At 47.5% G+C, this 21,925-nt stretch overlaps 1 protein-coding gene across 7 annotated transcripts in view; it reads left to right on the top strand.

Moving 5' to 3' along the window:
* Nucleotides 1-21,925, top strand: part of PLS3 (plastin 3) — a 73,137-nt gene that overhangs the window by 40,375 nt on the left and 10,837 nt on the right. For 3 of the 7 annotated variants that reach the window (XM_084813547.1, XM_084813552.1, XM_084813551.1), the window contains exons 2-10: nucleotides 740-835; nucleotides 7,425-7,513; nucleotides 9,854-10,017; nucleotides 13,421-13,550; nucleotides 15,990-16,122; nucleotides 17,834-17,915; nucleotides 18,586-18,751; nucleotides 20,539-20,681; nucleotides 21,081-21,176. In XM_084813547.1, coding sequence (XP_084669673.1) covers nucleotides 7,441-7,513; nucleotides 9,854-10,017; nucleotides 13,421-13,550; nucleotides 15,990-16,122; nucleotides 17,834-17,915; nucleotides 18,586-18,751; nucleotides 20,539-20,681; nucleotides 21,081-21,176 — 987 coding nt within the window. In that variant the 5' untranslated portion in view covers nucleotides 740-835; nucleotides 7,425-7,440. The remainder of the gene's footprint in view (nucleotides 1-739; nucleotides 836-7,424; nucleotides 7,514-9,853; nucleotides 10,018-13,420; nucleotides 13,551-15,989; nucleotides 16,123-17,833; nucleotides 17,916-18,585; nucleotides 18,752-20,538; nucleotides 20,682-21,080; nucleotides 21,177-21,925) is intronic. The other 4 variants (XM_084813550.1, XM_084813553.1, XM_084813554.1 and 1 more) reach the window with 2 other exon arrangements.

A 21,925-nucleotide genomic window follows, 5' to 3' on the forward strand; every position in this document is an offset into this window, starting at 1 on the left:
CCCCAAAGCAAACAGCACCTTCAGAGGAGGGTTTTTCGTCTTGACCTCAGCGGGGGAGGAAAGGATTATAAAGGACCATGATGATTATCACACACCCCATCCAGCTGATGATTTTTTAAGAATAATGCATTCACCTTTATATCTTGTTTGACGCTGAGCTGGACCACTCCGTGAGTTTTAGAAATCTGGACCAGCTGGAAGCGTCCAATGGCACAAGAGGGGCAGGACTTGCAGTGGATTGCACCAGGTGCTTGTTGGAGCGATGCCCTCTGCAGGCTGCAGGTAGTGGCTGTGATTCGGAGCAGGAGAGGATCTGTGCACGCGCGATGCCCAGGCCTTCCGCAGGGCAGCAGCTGCTGTAGCAGCAACTCCTGTGAGCGATTTAGCTCCTGCTGGCAAGAGCTTTGATGGCGAGAGCAGGTCTCTTCCACATGGTTTGCAGCCAGCTGCTAGGTGTCAAGGCGGCTCCTGGAGATGGCTCTGTCACCCATAAATGGCATCCTGCCCCATCTAGGCCGAATGGTGATCCTTCAGGTCACGCCTCAGCTGCAGCATTCTTGATACGTGCTGCTGGATCCCTTCCCCCAGAGCCTCCCTCCTCCCTGTTGAAACAGCAGGGGTGGTTTTATTGGCACACTCGGCTCCCAAAAGCAGGAGCTGACCTCACCCTTCCTCTGCGTTTAATAGAGTCCATGAGGCATTACTAACTAATGCATCTCTCTTTCTCTGTCTCCGCCAGGCCCTGAAACACACAGCACTGATCTCCATTTGTCACCAGCTCTGCTTCTATGCGTTCTTGGCTCAGAGGGTGACCTTCCCTGTTAAAAAATTGTAGGTAAGGAGAGCTTCAAATATGGTGAACTTCTTACATTTATATCCTGCCTTTTCTCCAAAGCTCAAGATGGGGGACATGGTTCTCCCCCCCCCCATTTTATCATCACATGACAACCCTGTGATGTAGGTTGGGCTCAGAGAGACAGTGGCCCAGTCCACACAATCACAGGACAGTGGTCCACCATGGCTTGTTAACCACCCTGCATATGCCAGTCAAGCGCCAGCTGATCTGCATAATTACCCTCACCGGGCGCGGATTCTCATGCCATCCGACCCTCTCAAGGGTGGCTTGTTGGGGTGGTTAACAAACCACCCAGAAGCCATGGGCTGTTGTAGGGTTGTGGAGTGTTTGTTAACCACCCCAACAAGCCACCCTCGCTGTGTTCAGACAGCATGAGAATCTGCAGTGGCAGGGGCTTGGATAGGCAACCTGGCTACAGTGAACATGCAAACCAGGTCATTGACTGGCCGTGGAGTTCCATGGCTGAAAGGGGATTTGGACTCGGGTCCCCTCAGACTTATTCCCACACTAACCATTGTACAACTCTGGCTTTCATTGTGTGTTTGTCTTTCCAGTGGTAGCCTCCCGCTTTCCCCAAATGGTTTTCACTTCCAAACATGCTGGGTAGATTAGAAGTGCCTGTCACAGTGTGTGTTGTTGTTGTTAATTTGCATCCAACCTTTCCACCCAGGTGATGCCCAGGTCTGCCACTTTCCTGAGAAAACAAATACAAAATAAGCAACCATAATAAAAATTATGATAATATAAAGATACATCATTATCACAATGACGAAAACCAATACATTTGACTTCAATACCTCAAGTCTCTTACTTATGTGTCTCCCTTCTCATCATGCCCAGTCATGGAGGTATTCTGAAGAGGCTGTCCTGGTGGTCCCATGTAGGTCAGAGATCCACTCAGAAACTTTGAGGAGTAGGGTCTTTAGTGTGGTGGCTCCCATCCTATGGAATCTCCTTCTGACTATGATCAGGCATGCACCCATTTTTATTTGTTTTCGGTGTTTGCTCAAGATGTTTCTTTTCAGGCAAGCCTTTTCTGACTGATGAGTAAATTCCAGCCACTCTTTTATTGATCTTTTTGCTTGTCTTGTAACTTTTTGTATTTTGTGTTTTTAACTAATTGTACACCACTTTGATATCTCTTTATAAATTTTATAATGAATAAAATTTGGGTGCAGCCTCCCTCTTTTTCTTGCTCTTTGCATTTTTCTTGCTCTTTATAGACTTGTATTCAATATCTCTCCCTCTATATCTAATTACTAGAGACCAAATTGCCAATATCTGCTGGAGAATGGAGAAAGCCAGGGAGTTTCAGAAAAACATCTATTTCTGTTTTATTGACTATTCTAAAGCCTTTGACTGGGTGGATCATAACAAATTGTGGCAAGTTCTTGGTGGTATGGGGATACCAAATAACCTTGTCTGCCTCCTGAGGAATCTGTATAACGACCAAGTAGCAATGGTAAGAACAGATCACGGAACAACGGACTGGTTTAAGATTGGGAAAGGAGTACGGCAGGGTTGTATACTCTCACCCTACCTATTCAACCTGTACACAGAACACATCATGCGACGTGCTGGGCTTGATGAAGCCAAGGAGTTAAAATCGCTGGAAGAAACGTTAACAATCTCCGATATGCAGGTGATACCACTTTGATGGCTGAAAGCGAGGAGGAGCTGAGGAACCTCATGACGAAGGTGAAAGAAGAAAGTGCAAAAGCTGGGTTGCAGTTAAACCTCAAAAAAACCAAGATTATGGAAACCAGCTTGATTGATCACTGGCAAATAGAGGGAGAAAACGTGGAGGCAGTGACAGACTTTGTCTTTCTAGGCGCAAGATTACTGCAGACGCTGACTGCAGCCAGGAAATCAGAAGTCGTTTACTTCTTGGGAGGAGAGCCATGACAAATCTTGATAAAATAGTGAAGAGCAGAGACATCACACTGACAACAAAGGTCCGCGTAGTTAAAGCAATGGTATTCCCCCTAGTAACCTATGGCTGCGAGAGCTGGACCATAAGGAAGGCTGAGCGAAGGAAGATAGATGCTTTTGAACTGTGGTGCTGAAGGAAAATTCTGAGAATGCCTTGGACTGCAAGAAGGTCAAACCAGTCCATACTCCAGGAAATAAAGCCAGACTGCTCACTTGAGGGAAGGATATTAAAGGCAAAACTGAAGTACTTTGGTCACATAATGAGAAGACAGGACACCCTGGAGAAGATGCTGATGCTAGGGAAAGTGGAAGGCAAAAGGAAGAGGGGCCGACCAAGGGCAAGGTGGATGGATGGATGGATGGATGATATTCTGGAGGTGACGGACTCGACCTTGGGGGAGCTGGGGGTGGCGACGGCCGAGAGGAAGCTCTGGCGTGGGCTGGTCCATGAAGTCACAAAGAGTCAGAAGCGACTGACCGAATAAACAACAAAACTATATCTAATTGGAACGGAAGGCTGGCCATTCCCATGAGTGGCCCTTCTTCCCTTGATTGTTCCCAATCCTCCACTTCTGATCCTTGTCACCCCTACCTTCTCCACCCTCTGGCTGGCCTTGATTTTCTTTTGTTACTCTGAATGCAAAACGGAATTTAAAGCTCATAATGGGCAGCAAGGTCCTCGTCTAAATAACAACAATAGTACTTTGCATTTATGCAGTTCTTCAGAGCATTCTGCATGCCACCTCCTAATTTGTGGCCACTGTGGAAAGAACCTGCTTCAGATTTAAACTTTCTGCTATTGTGGGGTAGGCGCCTGCTGGGACAAGAGTGTTGCAGCAACCGGCAAAGCTTGCTAGCTGTGAACTGTTTACCCCCGGTGAATCAGATGCAGCAGTTCTAGTTCAAGCAGGAGAGTTCCTGCAATGTGCTTGCCTGCAGTTTCTCCACACCCTGCCCCCAATTCCTCCCTAGGTGCTACCGTTTACCCTGTGTTTAACCTGCAGGCGTTGCTCTGTTTTTGGCAGCTGGAGCTGCCACTTCCCTGAGAGAAATAAAACGGTAGCCCTTGACTCATTCACCCACAACAGTTGGCTTTAATGATCCAGAAACTTTAAAACTGTTGGCCACTGAGCTGCATCCATCTGTCCAGAGGACCAGAATTATAGATGGAACTAATGTGTATCTAGCTAAAAGTAAAGTTGTTGACCTGTCCATTGCAATCAGCCTTCATGGAATATAGGAGCATGAGGGCTGGCGGGAAGCAGACATCCCTTCTTTCTCCCCATCCCACTTTTTTTTCCTTGCAGCTGTTGCACAGTCACTTGCATTTGCTCCACATTTGTGTGTGTGGAGAGAGAGAGAGAGAGAGAGAGAGAGAGAGAGAGGGCGGGGGGAGACTGAGAGAGAGTTTTATCTTTTTGCACCATTTCTGGTTTGCTACCAGAAATTCCCTGAACATTTGGCATTCACAGGGGAATTCCCCCTCTGTGTGGGGAGTAATTTCAGCCAGAGGAGCTGAAATGACTGTGTGCGTGAGAGAGAGAGGGAGGGAGGGAGGGAGAACAGGAGCTGCTGTCCAATGTGGTGATTGCTGGAGGAGAAGGGAAGGGTGAAGGTGTGTGCAACCCTCCCAGCTTGCAAAAGCTCTGTCTGCCCTTTCCTTTTATAGAATTATGGGCTGGCTGGCCTTGCTCTGTTCAGGTGACCTCTGCACTCTCCCTGGTGCGCTGTGCAGAATTCAGTGTGCCTCAGTCACAAGAGATGAAAACCACACTGCTTAGCAAGAAATGATGCTTGCTAAGCCAAACTGGGGGTGGAGGGGGGTGGTTGTCAGTAAACTCAGATATATATAAATCACAATAGGGTTGTTAAGAGCTGGAAGGTTAATGCATTCATTGGTGCCTCCAGCGCCCCAGCGCCCAGGCAGAGTCCCCCCACCCACCCAGCCAATTGCCTGCCACACAGTGAGAGCAGGAAATTCAAGGAGTGCAGTCAGGGCAAGTTGTTCACCACACTGACGGTGGCACAGATCAGTCAAGGAGATGAGCCAAGCTGCGTGCTGTGGAGGAGGGAGCCATGCCCTACTCGTTGACCCACACTGGCCATCTGTTGATCTGATCTGGGGCAGGATGTGGAATTCCTTCCTGACACCCAGTGATAGCAGCCAGACCCTGAGTGGGAAGCAAAACCTGGCCATGTAAGTCTCCTCATATATCATAAACATTTTTTGCCAGGGGGTTTGGGGAGGGATAGCTAATGTGTTGCATGCACTTAATTTTTCATGCGTTGTGTCTTTCTCTCTCTGCCCTACCCCATACCTCCTCACATTTGAAATAGATTCTTATACACATAGAATAACAATAGCAAAGGTAATGTTTGCAATCCCAGGCAAATGTGGACTCCAAATACATTCTTTGCCACTCGGCGTACTCTAAAACCTAAAGTGCAGAACAGCAAATGGAGCCTGTTGCATCCCTTTGCAAACAGAGGCTGGGGTTGGCTCTTTAGTGCCTGTTCAGACAGAGAGCCCTGGCAGGGAGCCACCTTTTGCCACTCAACAAACCTTGCCAGTCTGAGCTGTTTTGTGGCTCATTCTTCCCTCTCCAGAGAGGTCCCATGGCAACCCTTTCCATATTCACCTTTGAAACATAACCCTCTATGTTACTACATTTTTATCCTGCCCTTCATCCAAGGAGGTTGGGGCAGAGCTTATGGTGTTCTCTTCCTCCACCCCCACCCCACATTGTCTTTTCACAACAATCCTGTGAGGTAGGTTAGGTTGAGTGATGGTAACTGGCCTAAGGTCACCTGGCGAGCTGTGCGGCTGAGTAGGGACTTTGAACCCCAGTCTCCCTAGTCCTAGGCCACGATACTAATCCTGCCTTACCCAACCTGTCACCCTCCAGATGAGCTGGAATACAACTTGCATCATCCTCAGCCAGTGTGGCCATCTCTGAATCACCATACCACACTGTATTTAGCCAGAGGCTCTCTATCCAGCTATCTGGCATCTATGTTTGGCCTGGATGCGACAGGAATTATCTCCCCTGCCCAGTGTGCAGGATAACTTTAATCCTGAATCTTTACGACACTGCAGCCGTGGAACCCTGGACAGCCTTGTGGCTTCCAGGGTCTTGCTTCTGTCTCTTCTCCCTCTTGGAGTTGCCACAGTTTAGCCACAAGGATGGGAGTGCACAGGGGAGCACCTTTTCCCACGCCCTGCACTCTGCTTGTCAGCAATTCTGCTGCAACCTGGGAGGACCTCGTAGCAAGGAGTCTGTGTTGTGTTTAGGCTGGCAAGTCGCATGGTATGTCTGAAATGCACTCAGGCCTCAGCAAGCTCCTTAAGGGGCGGTCGGACTAGCCTACCTCTCTGTGGCGTGAGGATGACAGTGGGGGTGGTCTCACCTGAGCACTAACCTGAACTCCTTGGAAGGACAGGTGGGGTAGAAATGTGAAAAATAAACAAATCACCACGTGCTGGAGCAGGGTGGGTATTTGATAAACGCCTGGGGATACAATTGACAGCGTTCATTTATTTATCTAAAACATTCACATCCCTGGGTGGCAGGAAGCCATGACAGGTAAACCAGCTGGAAGAAAGACAAGGGGAGTTGGAGCACATCTTTTGTGTCAGTGCTAAAAACAAACCAACCCAAGCCTCTGCTCTCCAAGAATCGTTACTTTAAAAGAACAAAAACAAAACAGAATTGCCCTCCGTGATTCCAGACTGGAAGAGAGTCCCAGGAAGCAACCTGTATGGCAGCATTTGCCCAGGACATTGGGCTTTACAGATACCTAGAAAGTTTTAATGGGAGTAAAGTTGTTAGGAATGTAGAAAGTTGCCTTTGCTATCACACCTTTTGTGATGGGACTCTAGGTAGCTGACAGGAAGGGCCCGAGTGGTCTCCCATCCAGGTGCTGACCTAACCCAGACCTGCTTAGCCTTAACAAGGCTGCATCTGGCTCTCCCTCCCTCAACCCAACACAGCACAGCAAACATAAAAGAGGGGAGGAAGCAATAGTGAGCCACAGGAGATACACAGGAGTGAAATGGATCACGATTCAAAAAAGCTCTAAAAATTCTGACCATAATCCAGGCCTCAGATGCCAGCGGCTACTGGCTGCTAAGAGAATATGAGAACAACAGAAACTGCCTCTGGTACCAGGTCAGCCCCTTGGTCCATCTGCCCCAGTATTGTCAACAGTGACTGGCAGCAGCTTCCAAGGGTCTTGCACAGAGAAGGGTCTTCTCATCTCCAGCTACTTGGTCCTTTTGGCTAGAGTTGTCGGGGATTGAACCTGGGACCTTTTGCGTGCAAACTAGGGCCACTCCCCAAAATATCGTAAGGGTTTCGCTGTAGGCTGCTTTGGCTGCCTGCAGCACTGTGGCCATGGATGCTGAAGAGCAGCTGCAGTCGGTGCTGTGCTTGGAAGGACGTAAATACAGGCGGGGTTAAATACGAGCAATGTTCTTGGCTTGCTTAGCGCAGTGGAAGCAGTCCACCGTCGAGATCCACTTTCTGTCCATTGCATTGCAGCCTGTTCATCAGTGAGGCTTTTCTAATCCAGGGGTGGTGTTCCTGATCATTAATGGCCTGCTCTTCTTCTCGCTCCCCCTTCCCCCCCCTTGCAGGTACTTAGTTTAATGCATGAAAATGGCCAACATTACCCAGATATCCAAAGATGAGCTAGAGGAACTCAGAGAGGCCTTTGCCAAAGTCGGTAAGTAGTTTCTATGACTCACAGGGTCATGAATTATGCCTTTGGGGGTATTGGGAGCTGGAGCATTTCCCAGATACACGCCAAGTTGGGGCAGGCTGATTGTAGGGAGTAGAACTGTGCTAGACCGCATCGTGTCCCTCTGAGTTATAAGCCAAGCTACCCTCAGTCTGAAACTTTGGAGGGGTAAATGGCGGACGATGCACCCCAGCGATCCAAAAAGCTCTTTATAAGAAACAGCTGCTGGTGTCCTTGATTCTGTGTCTCTTTCTGCGCTGATAAATGTTCCCTTCCTCCAGTGCCCCAAAGCATTTCACATATATTAGCTTTGCATTCTTGACAGTGTCCCTCATAAAGCAGCCTTGCAAGTAAGTCCGCAGAGTTTACTAGCCCCAGAGGCCTTTTTAGTAGTGCATCCTCCTAAATTATCTTATGTTAGTCATTTGTGGCTAAAGAGAGAGAGAGCCAAGCCCTGGAATGTTTCCCTACCTCGTTGCCAGTTTTTAACTTGCTGAAGGTGAGTGGACATTTACAAGCTTGAGATGCCAGTGTGAATGCTCTTGCACAGCACGGATAACTTGGGGAAGAGGGCAGCTGTCGGAGTGCTGTGCTTTAAAGCCACCTCTGGAGAGTTTAGGGCTGTGATGAGCATTGAACAGAGAGATTCCTGACTCGCCGCTCACTCTAGCCTACCCTATACCAGCCTGTGCTGAACTGAGAGGAGAAATGGGGCTGCCCCTGCACATTTAGGATTGCTACTGCCTAGGAACCTGGGAAGCTGCCTTATATTGAGTCAGGCCCTGGGTCCATCTAGCCCATTATTGTCAACACTGACTGGCAGCAGCAGTTCTCCAGGGTTTTAAGCAGGGGGTTATCCAGCCCTACCTGGAGATGTTGCCAGGGATCGAACCTGGGACCTTTGCATGCAAAGATGTGCTCCGAGCTGCTGCCAGCCACAAGGGGAGAAGTGATGTCCAAAAGATGGGCCCTCCTTTGGGGAAGAGTGGGGGGAGACGTTGGATGCTCTAGTCAGACCTGATCTTTAGGGGAAGGAAGACCACCTGAAACAGGAGTGTCTCAGTTGCTCTGGATCCAAAAAGTAGGGATGGCAGAGAATTCCGCCACGGATCTCGGTGAGACCGAATGCCAGTGCATTTGGCCCCCCAAACTCCGTGGCGGAACGGCCTGCCGCCCCCCCGTTCCCCCGTGGATCCCCCCTGGGACGAGACTTACCTGGGGCGGATCTTCCGGGCGGTGGCGGCTCCGGCGGCTGGTCTTCCGACCAGCCGCCACCGCCGCCATTTGCAGTCTTGTGTAAAAAAAACAACAAAAAACGTCGTGATAGGCTACGTAAAGATTTACGTAACCTATCATGGCTGGGTTTAAAAAACAAAACAAAAACCCGCATACGGAAATGGCGGCGGCTACAGCCGCCATTTGCGTTCCTTATTTTTGGCCGTTTTAATCTACGTAAATATTTACGTAGACTATGACAGCGAAAATAAAGGGGAACGCAAATAGCATAGCGGGCTATTTGCATCCCTTTTTGATTCGCTGTTTTAGCCTACGTAAATATTTACGTAGGCTAAAACAGTGAATCAGAAAGGGACATGAATAGCGCCCGCTACGCTATTTGCGTTCCCCTTTATTTTCGCCGTCATAGTCTACGTAAATATTTACATAGATTAAGATGGCCAAAAATGAGGAACGCAAATGGCGGCGGCTGTAGCCGCCTCCATTTGCGTACGCGGGTTGTTGTTTTTTTCCCAGAGCCCTCCACGGCCGGAAATCCAGCTGCAGACGGCTCTGGCCTGGCTGGGCCTGGCTGGCTGCTCTGCGGAGCTGCCGCGGAGCACAACCAGCCGTGGAGGATTCCGGGGGGGGAGGAATGGATCGCCTCCCCCCCCGTTGAGGATTCCGGGGGGAGGGACGGAACGCCTCTCCCCCCCCCCCCCCCAGCAACATAATCCCTGGAAAGGTAAGTGACTTTCGTACATCCCTACCAAAAAGCGCTCTGGTGTGGCATGTGCCAAGCTTGCTCGGTGCTGCCCTCTAGTGGGTGAGCTTGTCCTTGTGGCCAAAAAAAGATGAGCACGTCGGAGCTGCATGAATGGAGCCAGTTGAAAAGAAAGATGGCGGTAGTCAGGTCAGCTTCCCAACGGGCACTGAGCTTGTGACCCAGGGGCTGTGGGGATGTGGCACGTGTGAAAGGAACTGTTCACTGGCCCATGGAGGTAGCAGGTGAGGTTTTTACTAGGGTAGTGCTGGTTACAAGGCAATAGTCCGGCTGGTCTCAGTTTACCTTGCTTTTTCTCTCCTCTGTTTCTGCCTTCTGCGTGGAAGACCTCAACAGCAATGGATTTATCTGCGATTACGAGTTGCACGAACTGTTCAAGGAAGCCAACCTGCCCCTTCCTGGCTACAAAGTGAGGGAGATCATTCAGAAACTCATGATAGACGGGGACAAGAATAAAGATGGGAAAATCAGCTTTGAAGAATTTGTTTACGTAAGCATATCAAACCTCCCTGCTGCTAGTCCTCTGTGTTGTTCCTCCAGTCTTGGGACCTCAGCAGCTGCTTCCATTGCAGGGTGGCCAGCTTTTGATCCTTTTGATCTTTAATGGGAACGGGGCATACTGTTGCACAACAGAGCTGAAACAGTATTGGGCTACTCTGAAACTGGGTGGTCTTTCAGAATTTCAGTTTGCTTTTTAAGATTTTGAACTTCTGGGGTTCTGCTTCCCACCACCATCTTTATCACCACCATCATCCAATACCACCTGGCAAATTTTTATTTATTTATTTATTATTAAATTTATTAATCGCCCATCTGGCTGGTCACCCAGCCACTCTGGGCGATGTACAACATACCATAAAACAATTTAAAACAATAAAATTCTACCATAATTTTTTTTTTTAAATACCCTAACCCACCCCAAATGCCTGCCTGAACAACCACGTTTTTAATGCACGACGGAAGCTCATTAAAGAGGGGGCATGACGGAGTTCCCTAGGGAGGGAGTTCCACAGAGTGGGGGCCACCACAGAAAAGGCCCTCTCCCTCGTCCCCACCAGTCTAGCTGTCCTGGCTGATGGGACGGAGAGAAGGCCATCCGAGGCTGATCTTGTTAAGTGGCCTGTCTGGTGTTGCTGGAGGCGCTCCTTAAGATAGGCTGAGCCGGAACCATATAGGGTTTTAAAGGTCAAAACCAACACCTTGAATTTGGCCCGGAAAACAACTGGTAACCAGTGCAACTCCTTCAGCACTGGAGTGATGTGATCTCGCCGGCGGCTGCCTTTAATCAGGCGAGCTGCCGCGTTCTGTACCAGCTGCAGCTTCCGAACCGTCTTCAAGGGTAACCCCACGTAGAGCGCATTACAGTAGTCTAAACGAGAGGAGACCAGGGCATGTACTACCGATGGGAGCAGATGGTCGGGAAGGAAGGGGCGCAGCCGCTGTATCAGATGGAGTTGATACAGCGCTGTCCGGCTCACAGCTGACACCTGAGCCTCCATGGACAGCTGGGAGTCCAAAATGACCCCCAGGCTGCGGACCTGGTCTTTCAAGGGTAGCCATACCCCATTCAACACCAGGTCAACATCCCCCAGCCTCCTCTTGTCTCCCACCAAAAGTACCTCGGTCTTGTCAGGGTTGAGCTTCAGCTTATTCCTCCCCATCCAGCCACTCACCGTCTCCAGACATTTGGACAGGGATTCTACGGCCAACCTTGGTGAAGATTTGAATGAGAGGTAGAGCTGCGTGTCATCCGCATATTGATGACACTGCACCCCAAACCTCCTGATGATAGCCCCCAGCGGCTTCACATAGATGTTAAATAGCATCGGGGAGAGGATGGAACCCTGTGGCACCCCACAAGTAAGTAGCCACGGGTCCGAAACCTCCTCTCCCAGTGCTACCCTCTGGTACCTGCTGGAGAGGAAGGACCGGAACCACCGCAATACAGTGTCTCCAATGCCCAACCCCTCCAGGCGGTCCAGGAGGATACCGTGGTCAACAGTATCAACAGCCGCTGAGAGGTCGAGGAGAACAAGGAAGGAGCATTCACCCCTATCCAGAGCCCTCCTCATATCATCCACCAAGGCGACCAAGGCCGTTTCTGTCCCATGGCCAGGCCTGAAGCCCGATTGAAATGGGTCTAGATAATCAGTTTCTTCCAAGTGTGCCTTCAACTGCACCGCCACCACCCGCTCAATCACCTTGCCCAAAAATGGCAGATTTGAGACTGGGCGAAAGTTGTTCAGAACTTGAGGATCCAAGGAGGGCTTCTTTAAGAGCGGTCTTATCACTGCCTCCTTGAGGGCTGATGGCATCACTCCCTCCTCAAGGGAGGCGTTCACCACCGCCTTGATCCCCTCACCCAGTCTCTCTCTGCAGCTCATAATGAGCCAAGATGGGCAAGGATCAATTGCTTTTGAATCTCTGCTGTCTAAAGCCAAAAATCCCACAAGACTCCCTCAATCCCTTCAGTTCACCCGAAGAAACTCCTGTGGATCCTAATCCCTAATAGCATGCCAGGTTCTCCTGTCTTGCATTTGGGAATCGGTGGAGACAAACACAAAAGCCTGTTCATGGCTTATCGTTTCCTCTATTTCCAATATTTAGGCTGGTGTTTATGTAGTCCAGACAGCACCATACGCAGACAAGAGGGAGATACTAGCAGACTTGGGGAAATGCTGAGGTTTGTAGAATTACAAAAACAATAGGGGAAAAAATCCTAAAGTGTGGGGAGACCCAAAACCTAGAGCTGTGTACAAACAGTCTCTCAAAATTCTCCAGCCTATTTGTGGGCAGAGAAATTGGGGGGACAATTTCACTGACTTTCTCCTAGGGGAGGAGAAATTCTCCAACAGTTTCTCACAAATAGGGTTCACTAATGGCATAGGTTGCAGCACAGGTCCTTTTTTTTTTTGGTAAGGGTATTTGGTTTATTGTACTGGTCCTGTAAGTGGCAACAGCATCAACTATGTTGTGGCTTCCACTTTTCTGAGGCAGAATTTTCAATTTCTTTTGGTAGTCTTTTTGAGCTTACCTAATCACTGCAAGGTGGCTGGATGCAGTGTGTGTTTTCTGTCTCTGTTATGCATCTTTCCATTGCTCTGCAGCCTCCTAGGCCACCTGCTGTTCCTGAACAGAAAAAGTCCCAGGGGAGGAATGGCCTCATGATGTCTTCCTCATGATGGCTTTAATTGAAGTGCGGGAAGCTGAGGAGGCTACAGGATGCCACAGAGATTCTTGTGCAATGAATCTCTGTGTACTCCATGGCCGCCCTATAAGTAAATTAAGCTCCATGGCCAGCTCATAAGTAAAGTAAGCACAAGAATCCCAAACCCAACCCATGAGAATTTCTCTGAAATTTCTTTTCCTTCGAATTTCTTTTTGAAAGCAATTTCTTTTCTATCAAATTGAATGAGAATGGCCAAAGAAATGTGGGAGAAATTTTCGGCACAGCACTCCCAAAACCTGCCCAATGAGAACTGAGCCTGCTCAACTGGGGGCTGAGGGGAGATGGGGTGAAATTATGTATTTTGGAAAAGGAAATGGTTGGCTGGAACCCTGAACAGGAGCCCTCCATGCTGCAACATTTTGTTGGCATCCCACTTCTAGAGCCAGTAATTCAGTTGAACCTATATCTAGGTTGTAGCACTAGAGACTGCAGGCAGAGACTCGCAGGGTTAAATGCTCTTCCATGCTAAAAATTTCCCTCCACTCAGAAATCTTGCCACTATCTAGAAGGATCCCAATTTCCTACCAGTGGACAGTTTTGTACCTGGAGATGGAGGAGCATTCAAACAAATGAGTCTCTAACCTGCCGTGGTACATCTCAGATGTAGGTTTACCACTTGTTGAGAGCAGCTGACTTTAAATGGCTGTGTGTGTTGTACTTGTAGATCTTTCAAGAGGTGAAAAGCAGCGACATCGCTAAAACTTTCAGAAAAGCCATCAACCGAAAAGAAGGGATTTGTGCTATCGGTGGGACGTCTGAGCTCTCCAGCGAAGGCACACAGCACTCCTACTCAGGTATTCTTGTGACATTCAACTAGCCTTTGTGGCTAAACTTAAGTACATCTGGAAGCCATCTGGGATTGCATTTCTGTATGCCCTTGAGGTTTAAACTTGGCACACAGATGGTATGACCAAGAAGACCTGGTTCACACAATCAACAACCCATAGTTAACAAACCATGGGTTGTTTGTGAGTACACAGGAGCAACTGAGCATGCCACTTCCCACCCACTTGCCCATTTCCACTTTCATAAACAACCCAGGAATACCCTGTTTCTGGGTTGTTACTGTTTTGTCTAAACCTGGAAACTCTGGCTTGTTTAGGGGTTAAACAACTCAGAGTTAGTTCATGGTTTCTTGTTGAGTTAACTCTGGGTTTAACCACCAAACAAGCCAGAGTTTCTGGGTTCAGATGTAACAATAACAACCCAGGAACAGGGCATTCCTGGGTTGCTTAGGAAAGCAGAAGCCATGAGCATGTGGGAGGCAGTATGCTCACTTGCTGCTGTGCAACCACAAATAACTGGAGTAAACAACCCATAGTTAGCCATTTCATGCAAACTGGGTCACTGAGTTTCCTTCAGGGGTCTCCATCCCAGTGACCAAGGATCCCAGTCTAAACCACAAAAAGGGCCTTGTCAAGTACAATACCACCACAGCCAAGACCTGATATTACATACACAGTAGAATTTTGTGTATGTAATATGAGACAGATAAAAGGAAGGACTTCTTCACACAGTGCAGAGTTAAACTCTGGAATTCACTACCGCAGGATGTGGTGATGGCCACCAATGTGGATGGCTTTAAAAGGGGGTTGGACAAATTCCTGGAGGAAAAGGCTATGAATGGCTACTAGTCCTGATGGCTATGTGCTACCTCCAGTATCGGGGGCAGTGCGCCTCTGTACACCAGTTGCTGGGGAACATGGGTGGGACTGGGAGGGTGCTGTTGCACTCATGCCCTTCTTGTGGGTTCCTGGTCGACAGCTGGTTGGCCACCATGTGAACAGAATGCTGGACTAGATGGACCCTTGGTCTGATCCAGCAGGGCTTCTCTTATGTTCTTTATACATTCTGTCCTTGGTCTGTGAAGGAGAAGCTGAACTATAGATGACCGGGTTGTGATAAGAAATTGCTTGGCTTTGATAACTGGAAGAATTACTGTTATCACCAAATGAATGAGAAGATTTGGTCTTGGCAATGACACATTTCAAGTTCAACAAAAAGAATATTCCCAAGGATTTAGGATCTTATCACACGCAAGACTTGAAAAAGACTTTGTGTAGTCAAAACGGAATTCTATCAGTACTCTGTAGTACATGGATATGTATGTTTGCTTGCAATGGCATGTTGTTACTTATCAAGAGTAAATTCTCTTGTGTATGTATATGGGGTCCTGCCTGGGGTGGTATTCCACCCTAGTGACTCCAGTCACTCCTACCAGGAAGTACCATTATGAGGAGTTCCTTTTCAGCAGCCTCTGCATCTGGTCTGAACCATAATTAATTAATTAATTAAATACATTTCTATACCACCCAATAGCTGAAGTTCCCTGGACGGTTCACAGCAATTAAAATCATAAAATATAACGTGACAAAACATAATATAAAAGTTTCAAAATACAGTATGAAATATGAAGAAATACTAAAATAAAACCTAGCAGCAGTGCAAAGATATAAAGTACGGCAATGGATTTAAAACAACAGAAACTAAAAGACGTTTGATTTATTGTGTATATTCCAAAAAAAGAAGGGAAAATATGCTTGACCTGCCCTTGGAAAGAACCCGCTCTTACAGCACTCTTAGACACGTTTTGAATGTAATGGCAAATTGCAGGCTAATTAAGCCACGACCTGCTGTGCACAAGCAGGGGAGAGTGGGAGTGCTGCTGCAGTGTGTCGGTGACTTCCGCTTCTGATCATCAGCCCACGATCAGCCGGGTCACAGGCTGTTGGGAGCAGCGCATGAACCTGGAGCACTGGGCTGTCCAGGGGCCAAACAACCCAGCCGCCAACCCGTAGTTCATTGTTGAACTACGGCTTGTTGAACTGCTGGCTTGTTCAGCTCCCAAGCAACCCAGCACCCTGGGCTCACATGCCACGCCCAACAACCCTCAACGACATTTAGACTGGGCCTTTAGATCGTATTCTGCAACCTGAGTGGCGTCGTTCAAGTCATTCAGATTCCTGGCCCGTAGCTGTTGAAGCCCAGCTCTTAAAACTACGTCCATTCCAGAAAAGAGGGCTGGTGTTTTATTGTGGCCCACCCTCTGAGGGCTCAGAATCAAATGCATCTTCTCCCTTCGTGGTTTTTATGCTCAAGTGATTTGAAGCAAGGAAAAAGGCTGCCTCGAGGTTTTCTGGTGCGTGATGCCGCATTGAGCTCTATTGCTGCTCTTTGCTGGGGTGGCTGAGCAGTGAACATCCAATGAACTTAACAATCTCTCTCTTCTTTAGAGGAAGAAAAATACGCCTTTGTGAACTGGATAAACAAAGCTTTGGAAAATGACCCGGACTGTAAGCATGTCATCCCAATGAACCCGAATACAGATGATCTCTTTAAAGCCGTCGGGGACGGGATTGTGCTGTGGTAAGTTTTTGAGAGTGCTTTTGTTTCGGGCAAGGTGCGGGGTAGGAGAGAGTCACTGCTGCAACAGTATGGCAGTGAGCTTTTAAAGTGAGTTCATGCTGATCATTGTATCAGGAAATGTCTCCATTTCAGTGGCATTCCCATATTATCACTCCTGAACGCAAGTTTTTCCTTGTTGTGTTTCATGTGGTTGCATTTTGATTTCCTGCTTCCTTCCAGTTATTTTCATTTACTACTTCCATATTTATTGCACCATTTCTTGAGGGAGCACAGGATGGTGTACATGGTCTCTCTTGCACACTTGTGCACATGTTTTTATTCTCTCAAAGAGGGGCTGCAGTTGAGAGAGATGACTGACCCAAGGTGACACAGTAAACTGGTCATCTAAACCTGGGTCTGTCCCCATCTAGGTCTGACCCTCCCACCTGGTTTGCATGTAACGACAACCTATGGGTTGTTGGAGCCATGGGCCGTTGGAGCCATGTGATAGTGTGCAAGTGTGCTGCCTCTCATCTGCTCACTGCTTTCACTTTGCACCCAGTTTAGAGAACAGCCTAGGAACAAAACCCATGATTTGTGGTTGTGTTAAAACTCTGGCTTGTTTGTCCCTCAACAACCCAGAGTTCCAGGTTAGCATGTTAAGCCGAACAACCCAGGAATGGACATTCGTGGGTGTTTTCTAAACCGGATACGAAGTGGCATGTGGGCGGGAGGCAACACATGCTCACTCACTCCCACATGGCTCTGACCAACTATGGGTTAATTAACCCATTAGTTGGTCGGAGCCATGCGGGAGAGAGCGAGCATGCTTTAATTAACCCATTAGTTGGTCGGAGCCATGCGGGAGAGAGCGAGCATGCTTTAATTAACCCATTAGTTGGTCGGAGCCATGCGGGAGAGAGCGAGCATGCTTTAATTAACCCATTAGTTGGCCGGAGTCATGCGGGAGAGAGTGAGCATGCTTTAATTAACCCATTAGTTGGTCGGAGCCATGCGGGAGAGAGCGAGCATGCTTTAATTAACCCATTAGTTGGTCGGAGCCATGCGGGAGAGAGCGAGCATGCTTTAATTAACCCATTAGTTGGTCGGAGCCATGCGGGAGAGAGCGAGCATGCTTTAATTAACCCATTAGTTGGTCGGAGCCATGCGGGAGAGAGTGAGCATGCTTTAATTAACCCATTAGTTGGTCCTTACGTGCAAACCAGATCACTGTCTTCTACTCCACACCGCCTTATCACGTACGCAGTGGTAGTGTGTAGAGTCCGTTCTTTCAACTGTAGCAAGCACTTTTCAGGTACCTCTTCCCGATCCCTCCCTCCGAGGTTTGCACTGTATGTTTTGGGTGGGAAAGGAGTTCTTCTTATACTTCAAGAGGAATGTTCCTAAAATAACTTAGATCAAGACTCTTCATGAATGAATAAAACTAACCCTCATAATTTTGCACTGAACAGAAAAATAGGTGCTTGTTAGTTCTAAAAGATTTATGAAGAATTTGTACTTCTTTGCCATGATGCTGTGAGAGAATTTTTATTTTTATTTTTATTGTGCTTAATAGTTGCAAGGAGTTTTTTGATTCTGCAAGCACTACTTAATCCTGGATTCTATACCTGTTAGCTGAAAACACATTTTTCCTTCTCACAGGAAGCATAAATCCTAAACACATTTATTTCAATGTAAATGTTTTCTTCTTCTCTACCCCGCCCCCCTGCAGTAAAATGGTCAACCTATCTGTTCCTGACACAATTGATGAAAGAGCGATCAACAAGAGGAAGCTAACGCCTTTCATAATTCAGGTGGGGATCCTGTTCCTTCTGGCTCTTTTATAGAAGGGTTTAAATAATGCTGGATTTGTTCATTAATCCAAGAGAATTGCCAGGAGAGAGATGTGTTTTGTTTGCCTTTAATTATTAAAGGGGCCTTTGTCCTGTGCCTTTCATTTTAAATTGAAAGAGAGCCTTCCCTGCAAAGGGACACTGTTCTGTAAATATTATTCGAGGTAAAAGATCAAGGACCTTGAATAACTACGGCTGTCTTTGGAGTTGATTAAAATGGAAAGATATTTTGGCACAGCACACGCAATCTTACTTACTCCTCCCCCCAACTGTTGCTTCCCCTGCCCTTTTTTTCCCCCACTGGAGGCTCACCAACACCCCATGCCTTATCTTCTTCAGGCTGATTCAAACTTTTAACTGCAAGCTTTAATGTTGTTTACAGTTTGCTAGTACTGTGTTCAAGCTTTGCAACACAGGAAATTTTAAATGCTGTGGTCTGGTTAAGCTTTTAATCAACCCAGTTCAAAGTAGCTTCTTTGGGGGCAAAAGTCGGTAATTTGAGGCATTGGTGCAGCTGCGGTGGATCTGAGCACCGTGAAGGAGGGAGCACAGTCCAGCGTAGAGGCCTTTTCTACTTCACAGTTACGAGTGCCCTGCATGAGATCCTTCTAACCAAACCTTCCCTCTGCAGGAAAATCTGAACCTGGCTCTGAACTCCGCCTCTGCCATCGGATGCCATGTGGTCAACATCGGAGCGGAGGATTTGCGGGAAGGGAAGCCTCACCTGGTCCTTGGACTTCTCTGGCAGATCATCAAGATTGGCTTGTTTGCAGACATAGAACTCAGCAGAAATGAAGGTATGCCAACCTCAGCCTCTTCGCCTCTGGATAGAAGTCTAACCACTGTCTGGCAAATGTGCAAATGGCACTGTTTACTTTGGACACGCTAAGTTTTGCTTTTTGTTTTGGAGGAGTTCTGGCTGCTTCTATAAGGATGAGAGAACCGGTGTGTTACAGTGGTTAGACTAGTGTTGAACTTTGGCTGGGGAGACCCAGGTTCAAACCCAGGCTTATCCGTGATGGAGTTGGACCAGTCACCACCTCTCCGGTGGGCACGGAGAGTGGGGGATGGACAGAGCTCCTGTGATGTCCTTAGACAAAGCCTAGGACAGACATTTAGTAGGGTGGTAGGAGTTGGGCTACAGGCCCCAGAACCTGAATAAATGTGTGTTTCTAGTGTGTGCACTGAACTTGAATTTCTCCAAGCACCATGCAAAGAATGCAGTGTACCTGTTAGGAACATAGGAAGCTGCCTTGTACTGAGTCAGACCGCTGGTTCATCTAGCCCTGTATTGTCAACACTGACTGGCAGCAATGGCTCTCCGCTGTTTCAGGAAGGACTTTTTCTAGCCCTACTTTGAGAGGCTGTTGGAGATTGAACCTGGGACCTTTTGCATGCAAAGCAGGTGCGCTCTCAACTGAGCAATGGCCTCTCCCTACCTGTTGAATGTCCAGATCACGGGTGGAGAACCTCAGACCCAACAGCCAAATCTGGCTCTCCTGGGGTCCCAGTCCAGCCGGCCGCACCCCTTTCCTGCGGCACCCCCTCTTTTCCCTGACCACCAAATTGTTTGGAAGTTTCCTGGCCTTTTTGTGTCCCCCCACCCCCAATTCTAAAAGGCTGAAATGCCTCTCCCAAGGCTTAGTTACTGGGAGGGAGAGCTTTAAGTTAAACCATGCTGGCATTTTTATGCAGGGCCCAAGAGCTTCTCTGAAATGGAGTTTGGCCCAGGCTGAAAGAGGTTCAACACCCAGATCTAGATAGATGTCTTAACTGTCAGTTGTAACAGAATGTTTTATAGTACACATGTACACATCTTTTTTCAGAAGCAAGTTCCATTGAGTTCAATGAGGATTGCTCCTGGGAGAGTGTAGGATTGCAACCTTAATGTTTGTGATGCCAGGGTAATAGCAGGGGGCCAGGGGAGAGACTTCTTCCCTTGCCCTATTCTTTTTTATTATTATTATTTACAGTAATTATATACCGCTCCATATCTAGAACAGATTTTGGAGCGGTGAACACAAGAGATAAAACAGTAAAAAGATTAAAATGCCAGATTAAAATTATTCTGTTTTTAAAAACAGAATACCAATAAAACTGGTATTGTGATGTGACTGGTCAGTTAAGGAATATTTCCTGGAACGTGCTGTTTTCAGGACGCCTGCCTGATGTCCAGGGTTATTATTACTTATTATTATTATCATCATCATCATTAGTTTATGAGTCGTGCTATAGCCAAAGATCTCAGGATGACATGCACAATAAAACAAATATAATAAAATCAAATGATTAAACACATCAAAATAATTTTTAAAGGTTTTAAAAGCATCAACAATAATTTAAAATCATTTTTTAAAAAGAGACAAATGACCTGGCAGCTGAAACATGGAGGATTTTAACATGCAGCATTAAAATACCTTTAAAATAAAACAAACAGCAAATGTGACACATTGCTTGTTTTATGCCTCTCTTAAACTAAAATAGTTACATGGCCTCAGGCTAGCTTCCTGCCGGAGGACCAGAATGCAAACCCCGGCATCTCCAGAGAGGCTTCCTGCATTCATGTGTGCATCCTTCTTTTCAGCACTGGCAGCCTTGCTTCGAGATGGGGAGACCATAGAGGACCTGATGAAGCTGTCTCCGGAAGAGCTCCTCCTGAGATGGGCAAACTTCCACTTGGAAAATGCCGGGTGGCACAAGATCAACAATTTCAGCTCGGAGATCAAGGTATCGGTGGCCCGAGTCAAGGGGTGTTGGTGGGATCAGGTCCAACTAGCGCTTCCCACAGATCTCAGTCTCGCGTTGGGTGGAGGGGACTCCAGAGTCAGGGTCTTTGCCTTCTTTTGGAATCAAGATAATTTCCCGTCTAACCTTCTCGATTCTCTTCTCTCTCATGCTTCCTGGATTTCTGCCACGCTTCCTTTCACTCTCTCACCTTCCTTTTGTCCTTGCATTTTGCATTTTGATTTTGCAAGCTTGCTGACTTCAATAACTCTGTTAAGGTACAAAAGCAATTCATGCTTCCGTGGTTTTAACTAATTTCATGGAATCAAGTACTATACTATGTTTGGCACTGCAAGAAGCCGTTCACCGGCTGACTCTTCTTCCTGGTTTGATCTGCTCCAGGACTCCAGGGCGTACTTCCATCTCCTCAACCAAATTGCACCCAAAGGACAGAAGGAAGGAGAATCACAAATTGATATCAACATGTCCGGCTTCAATGTAAGTATCAGCATTGCTGCCCCACTCTGAATCCATGAAGTACTTGGACATTTAGCTGTCTAGCTTTCAGGTGACATTTAACATCAGCTATGTTGAAAAACATAATGAGTTACAGACCCACTTAATTTTGCAGTTATTACAGGCCCCTAACAAACTTCTTATCCCTGGCATGAACGTGGTTAACATGTTGCTTTCATTTAGACATTTTATTTAACCTTAACAGGCCATGGGTTATGTGAGGGTTGTTTAACCCTCACATTAGCCACCCTCACTGGGTTCACACGACACGATAAGCCATGGCGGCCACCCATCACAGCTGGGATAGTCAAAAGGGCAGCCAGCACATGCAGCGCAGTGATCATGCAAACCTGGTCAGTACATCCTCCCGGTGTCAGGCTACAGCCTAGGTTCATTTGATCTAGGGAACCGCCGGTGTTTTTTCCCCACCCAGAGCACATTTGAAAGTACAACAGCCAGTCTGAACAGCCTGATCTTAATAAAGATACTCTCTGAGGATGGGTTTATGTATTCTCATCTTCCAGGGAAAACCCACTGCCTGTAATTCTGTGCTTACTCGTTCTCTGTAAGTGTGCCCTCTATGTGATTAGGTAAGGATGCAACCACAGGAAGTTGAGCCATTGAAACAAACATCGCATTGCACATGATTGCTCCATATTGCCATATCTGGGCACATTTTATAAAAACAAGTAACCTTGTGATGAGGCTTCCTGTAAATATTTATGCTCTTA

This window comes from Heloderma suspectum, chromosome 9 (assembly GCF_057233095.1).
Source record: "Heloderma suspectum isolate Gila_16-S chromosome 9, 16-S_ref, whole genome shotgun sequence".
NCBI lineage: Eukaryota > Metazoa > Chordata > Lepidosauria > Squamata > Helodermatidae > Heloderma > Heloderma suspectum.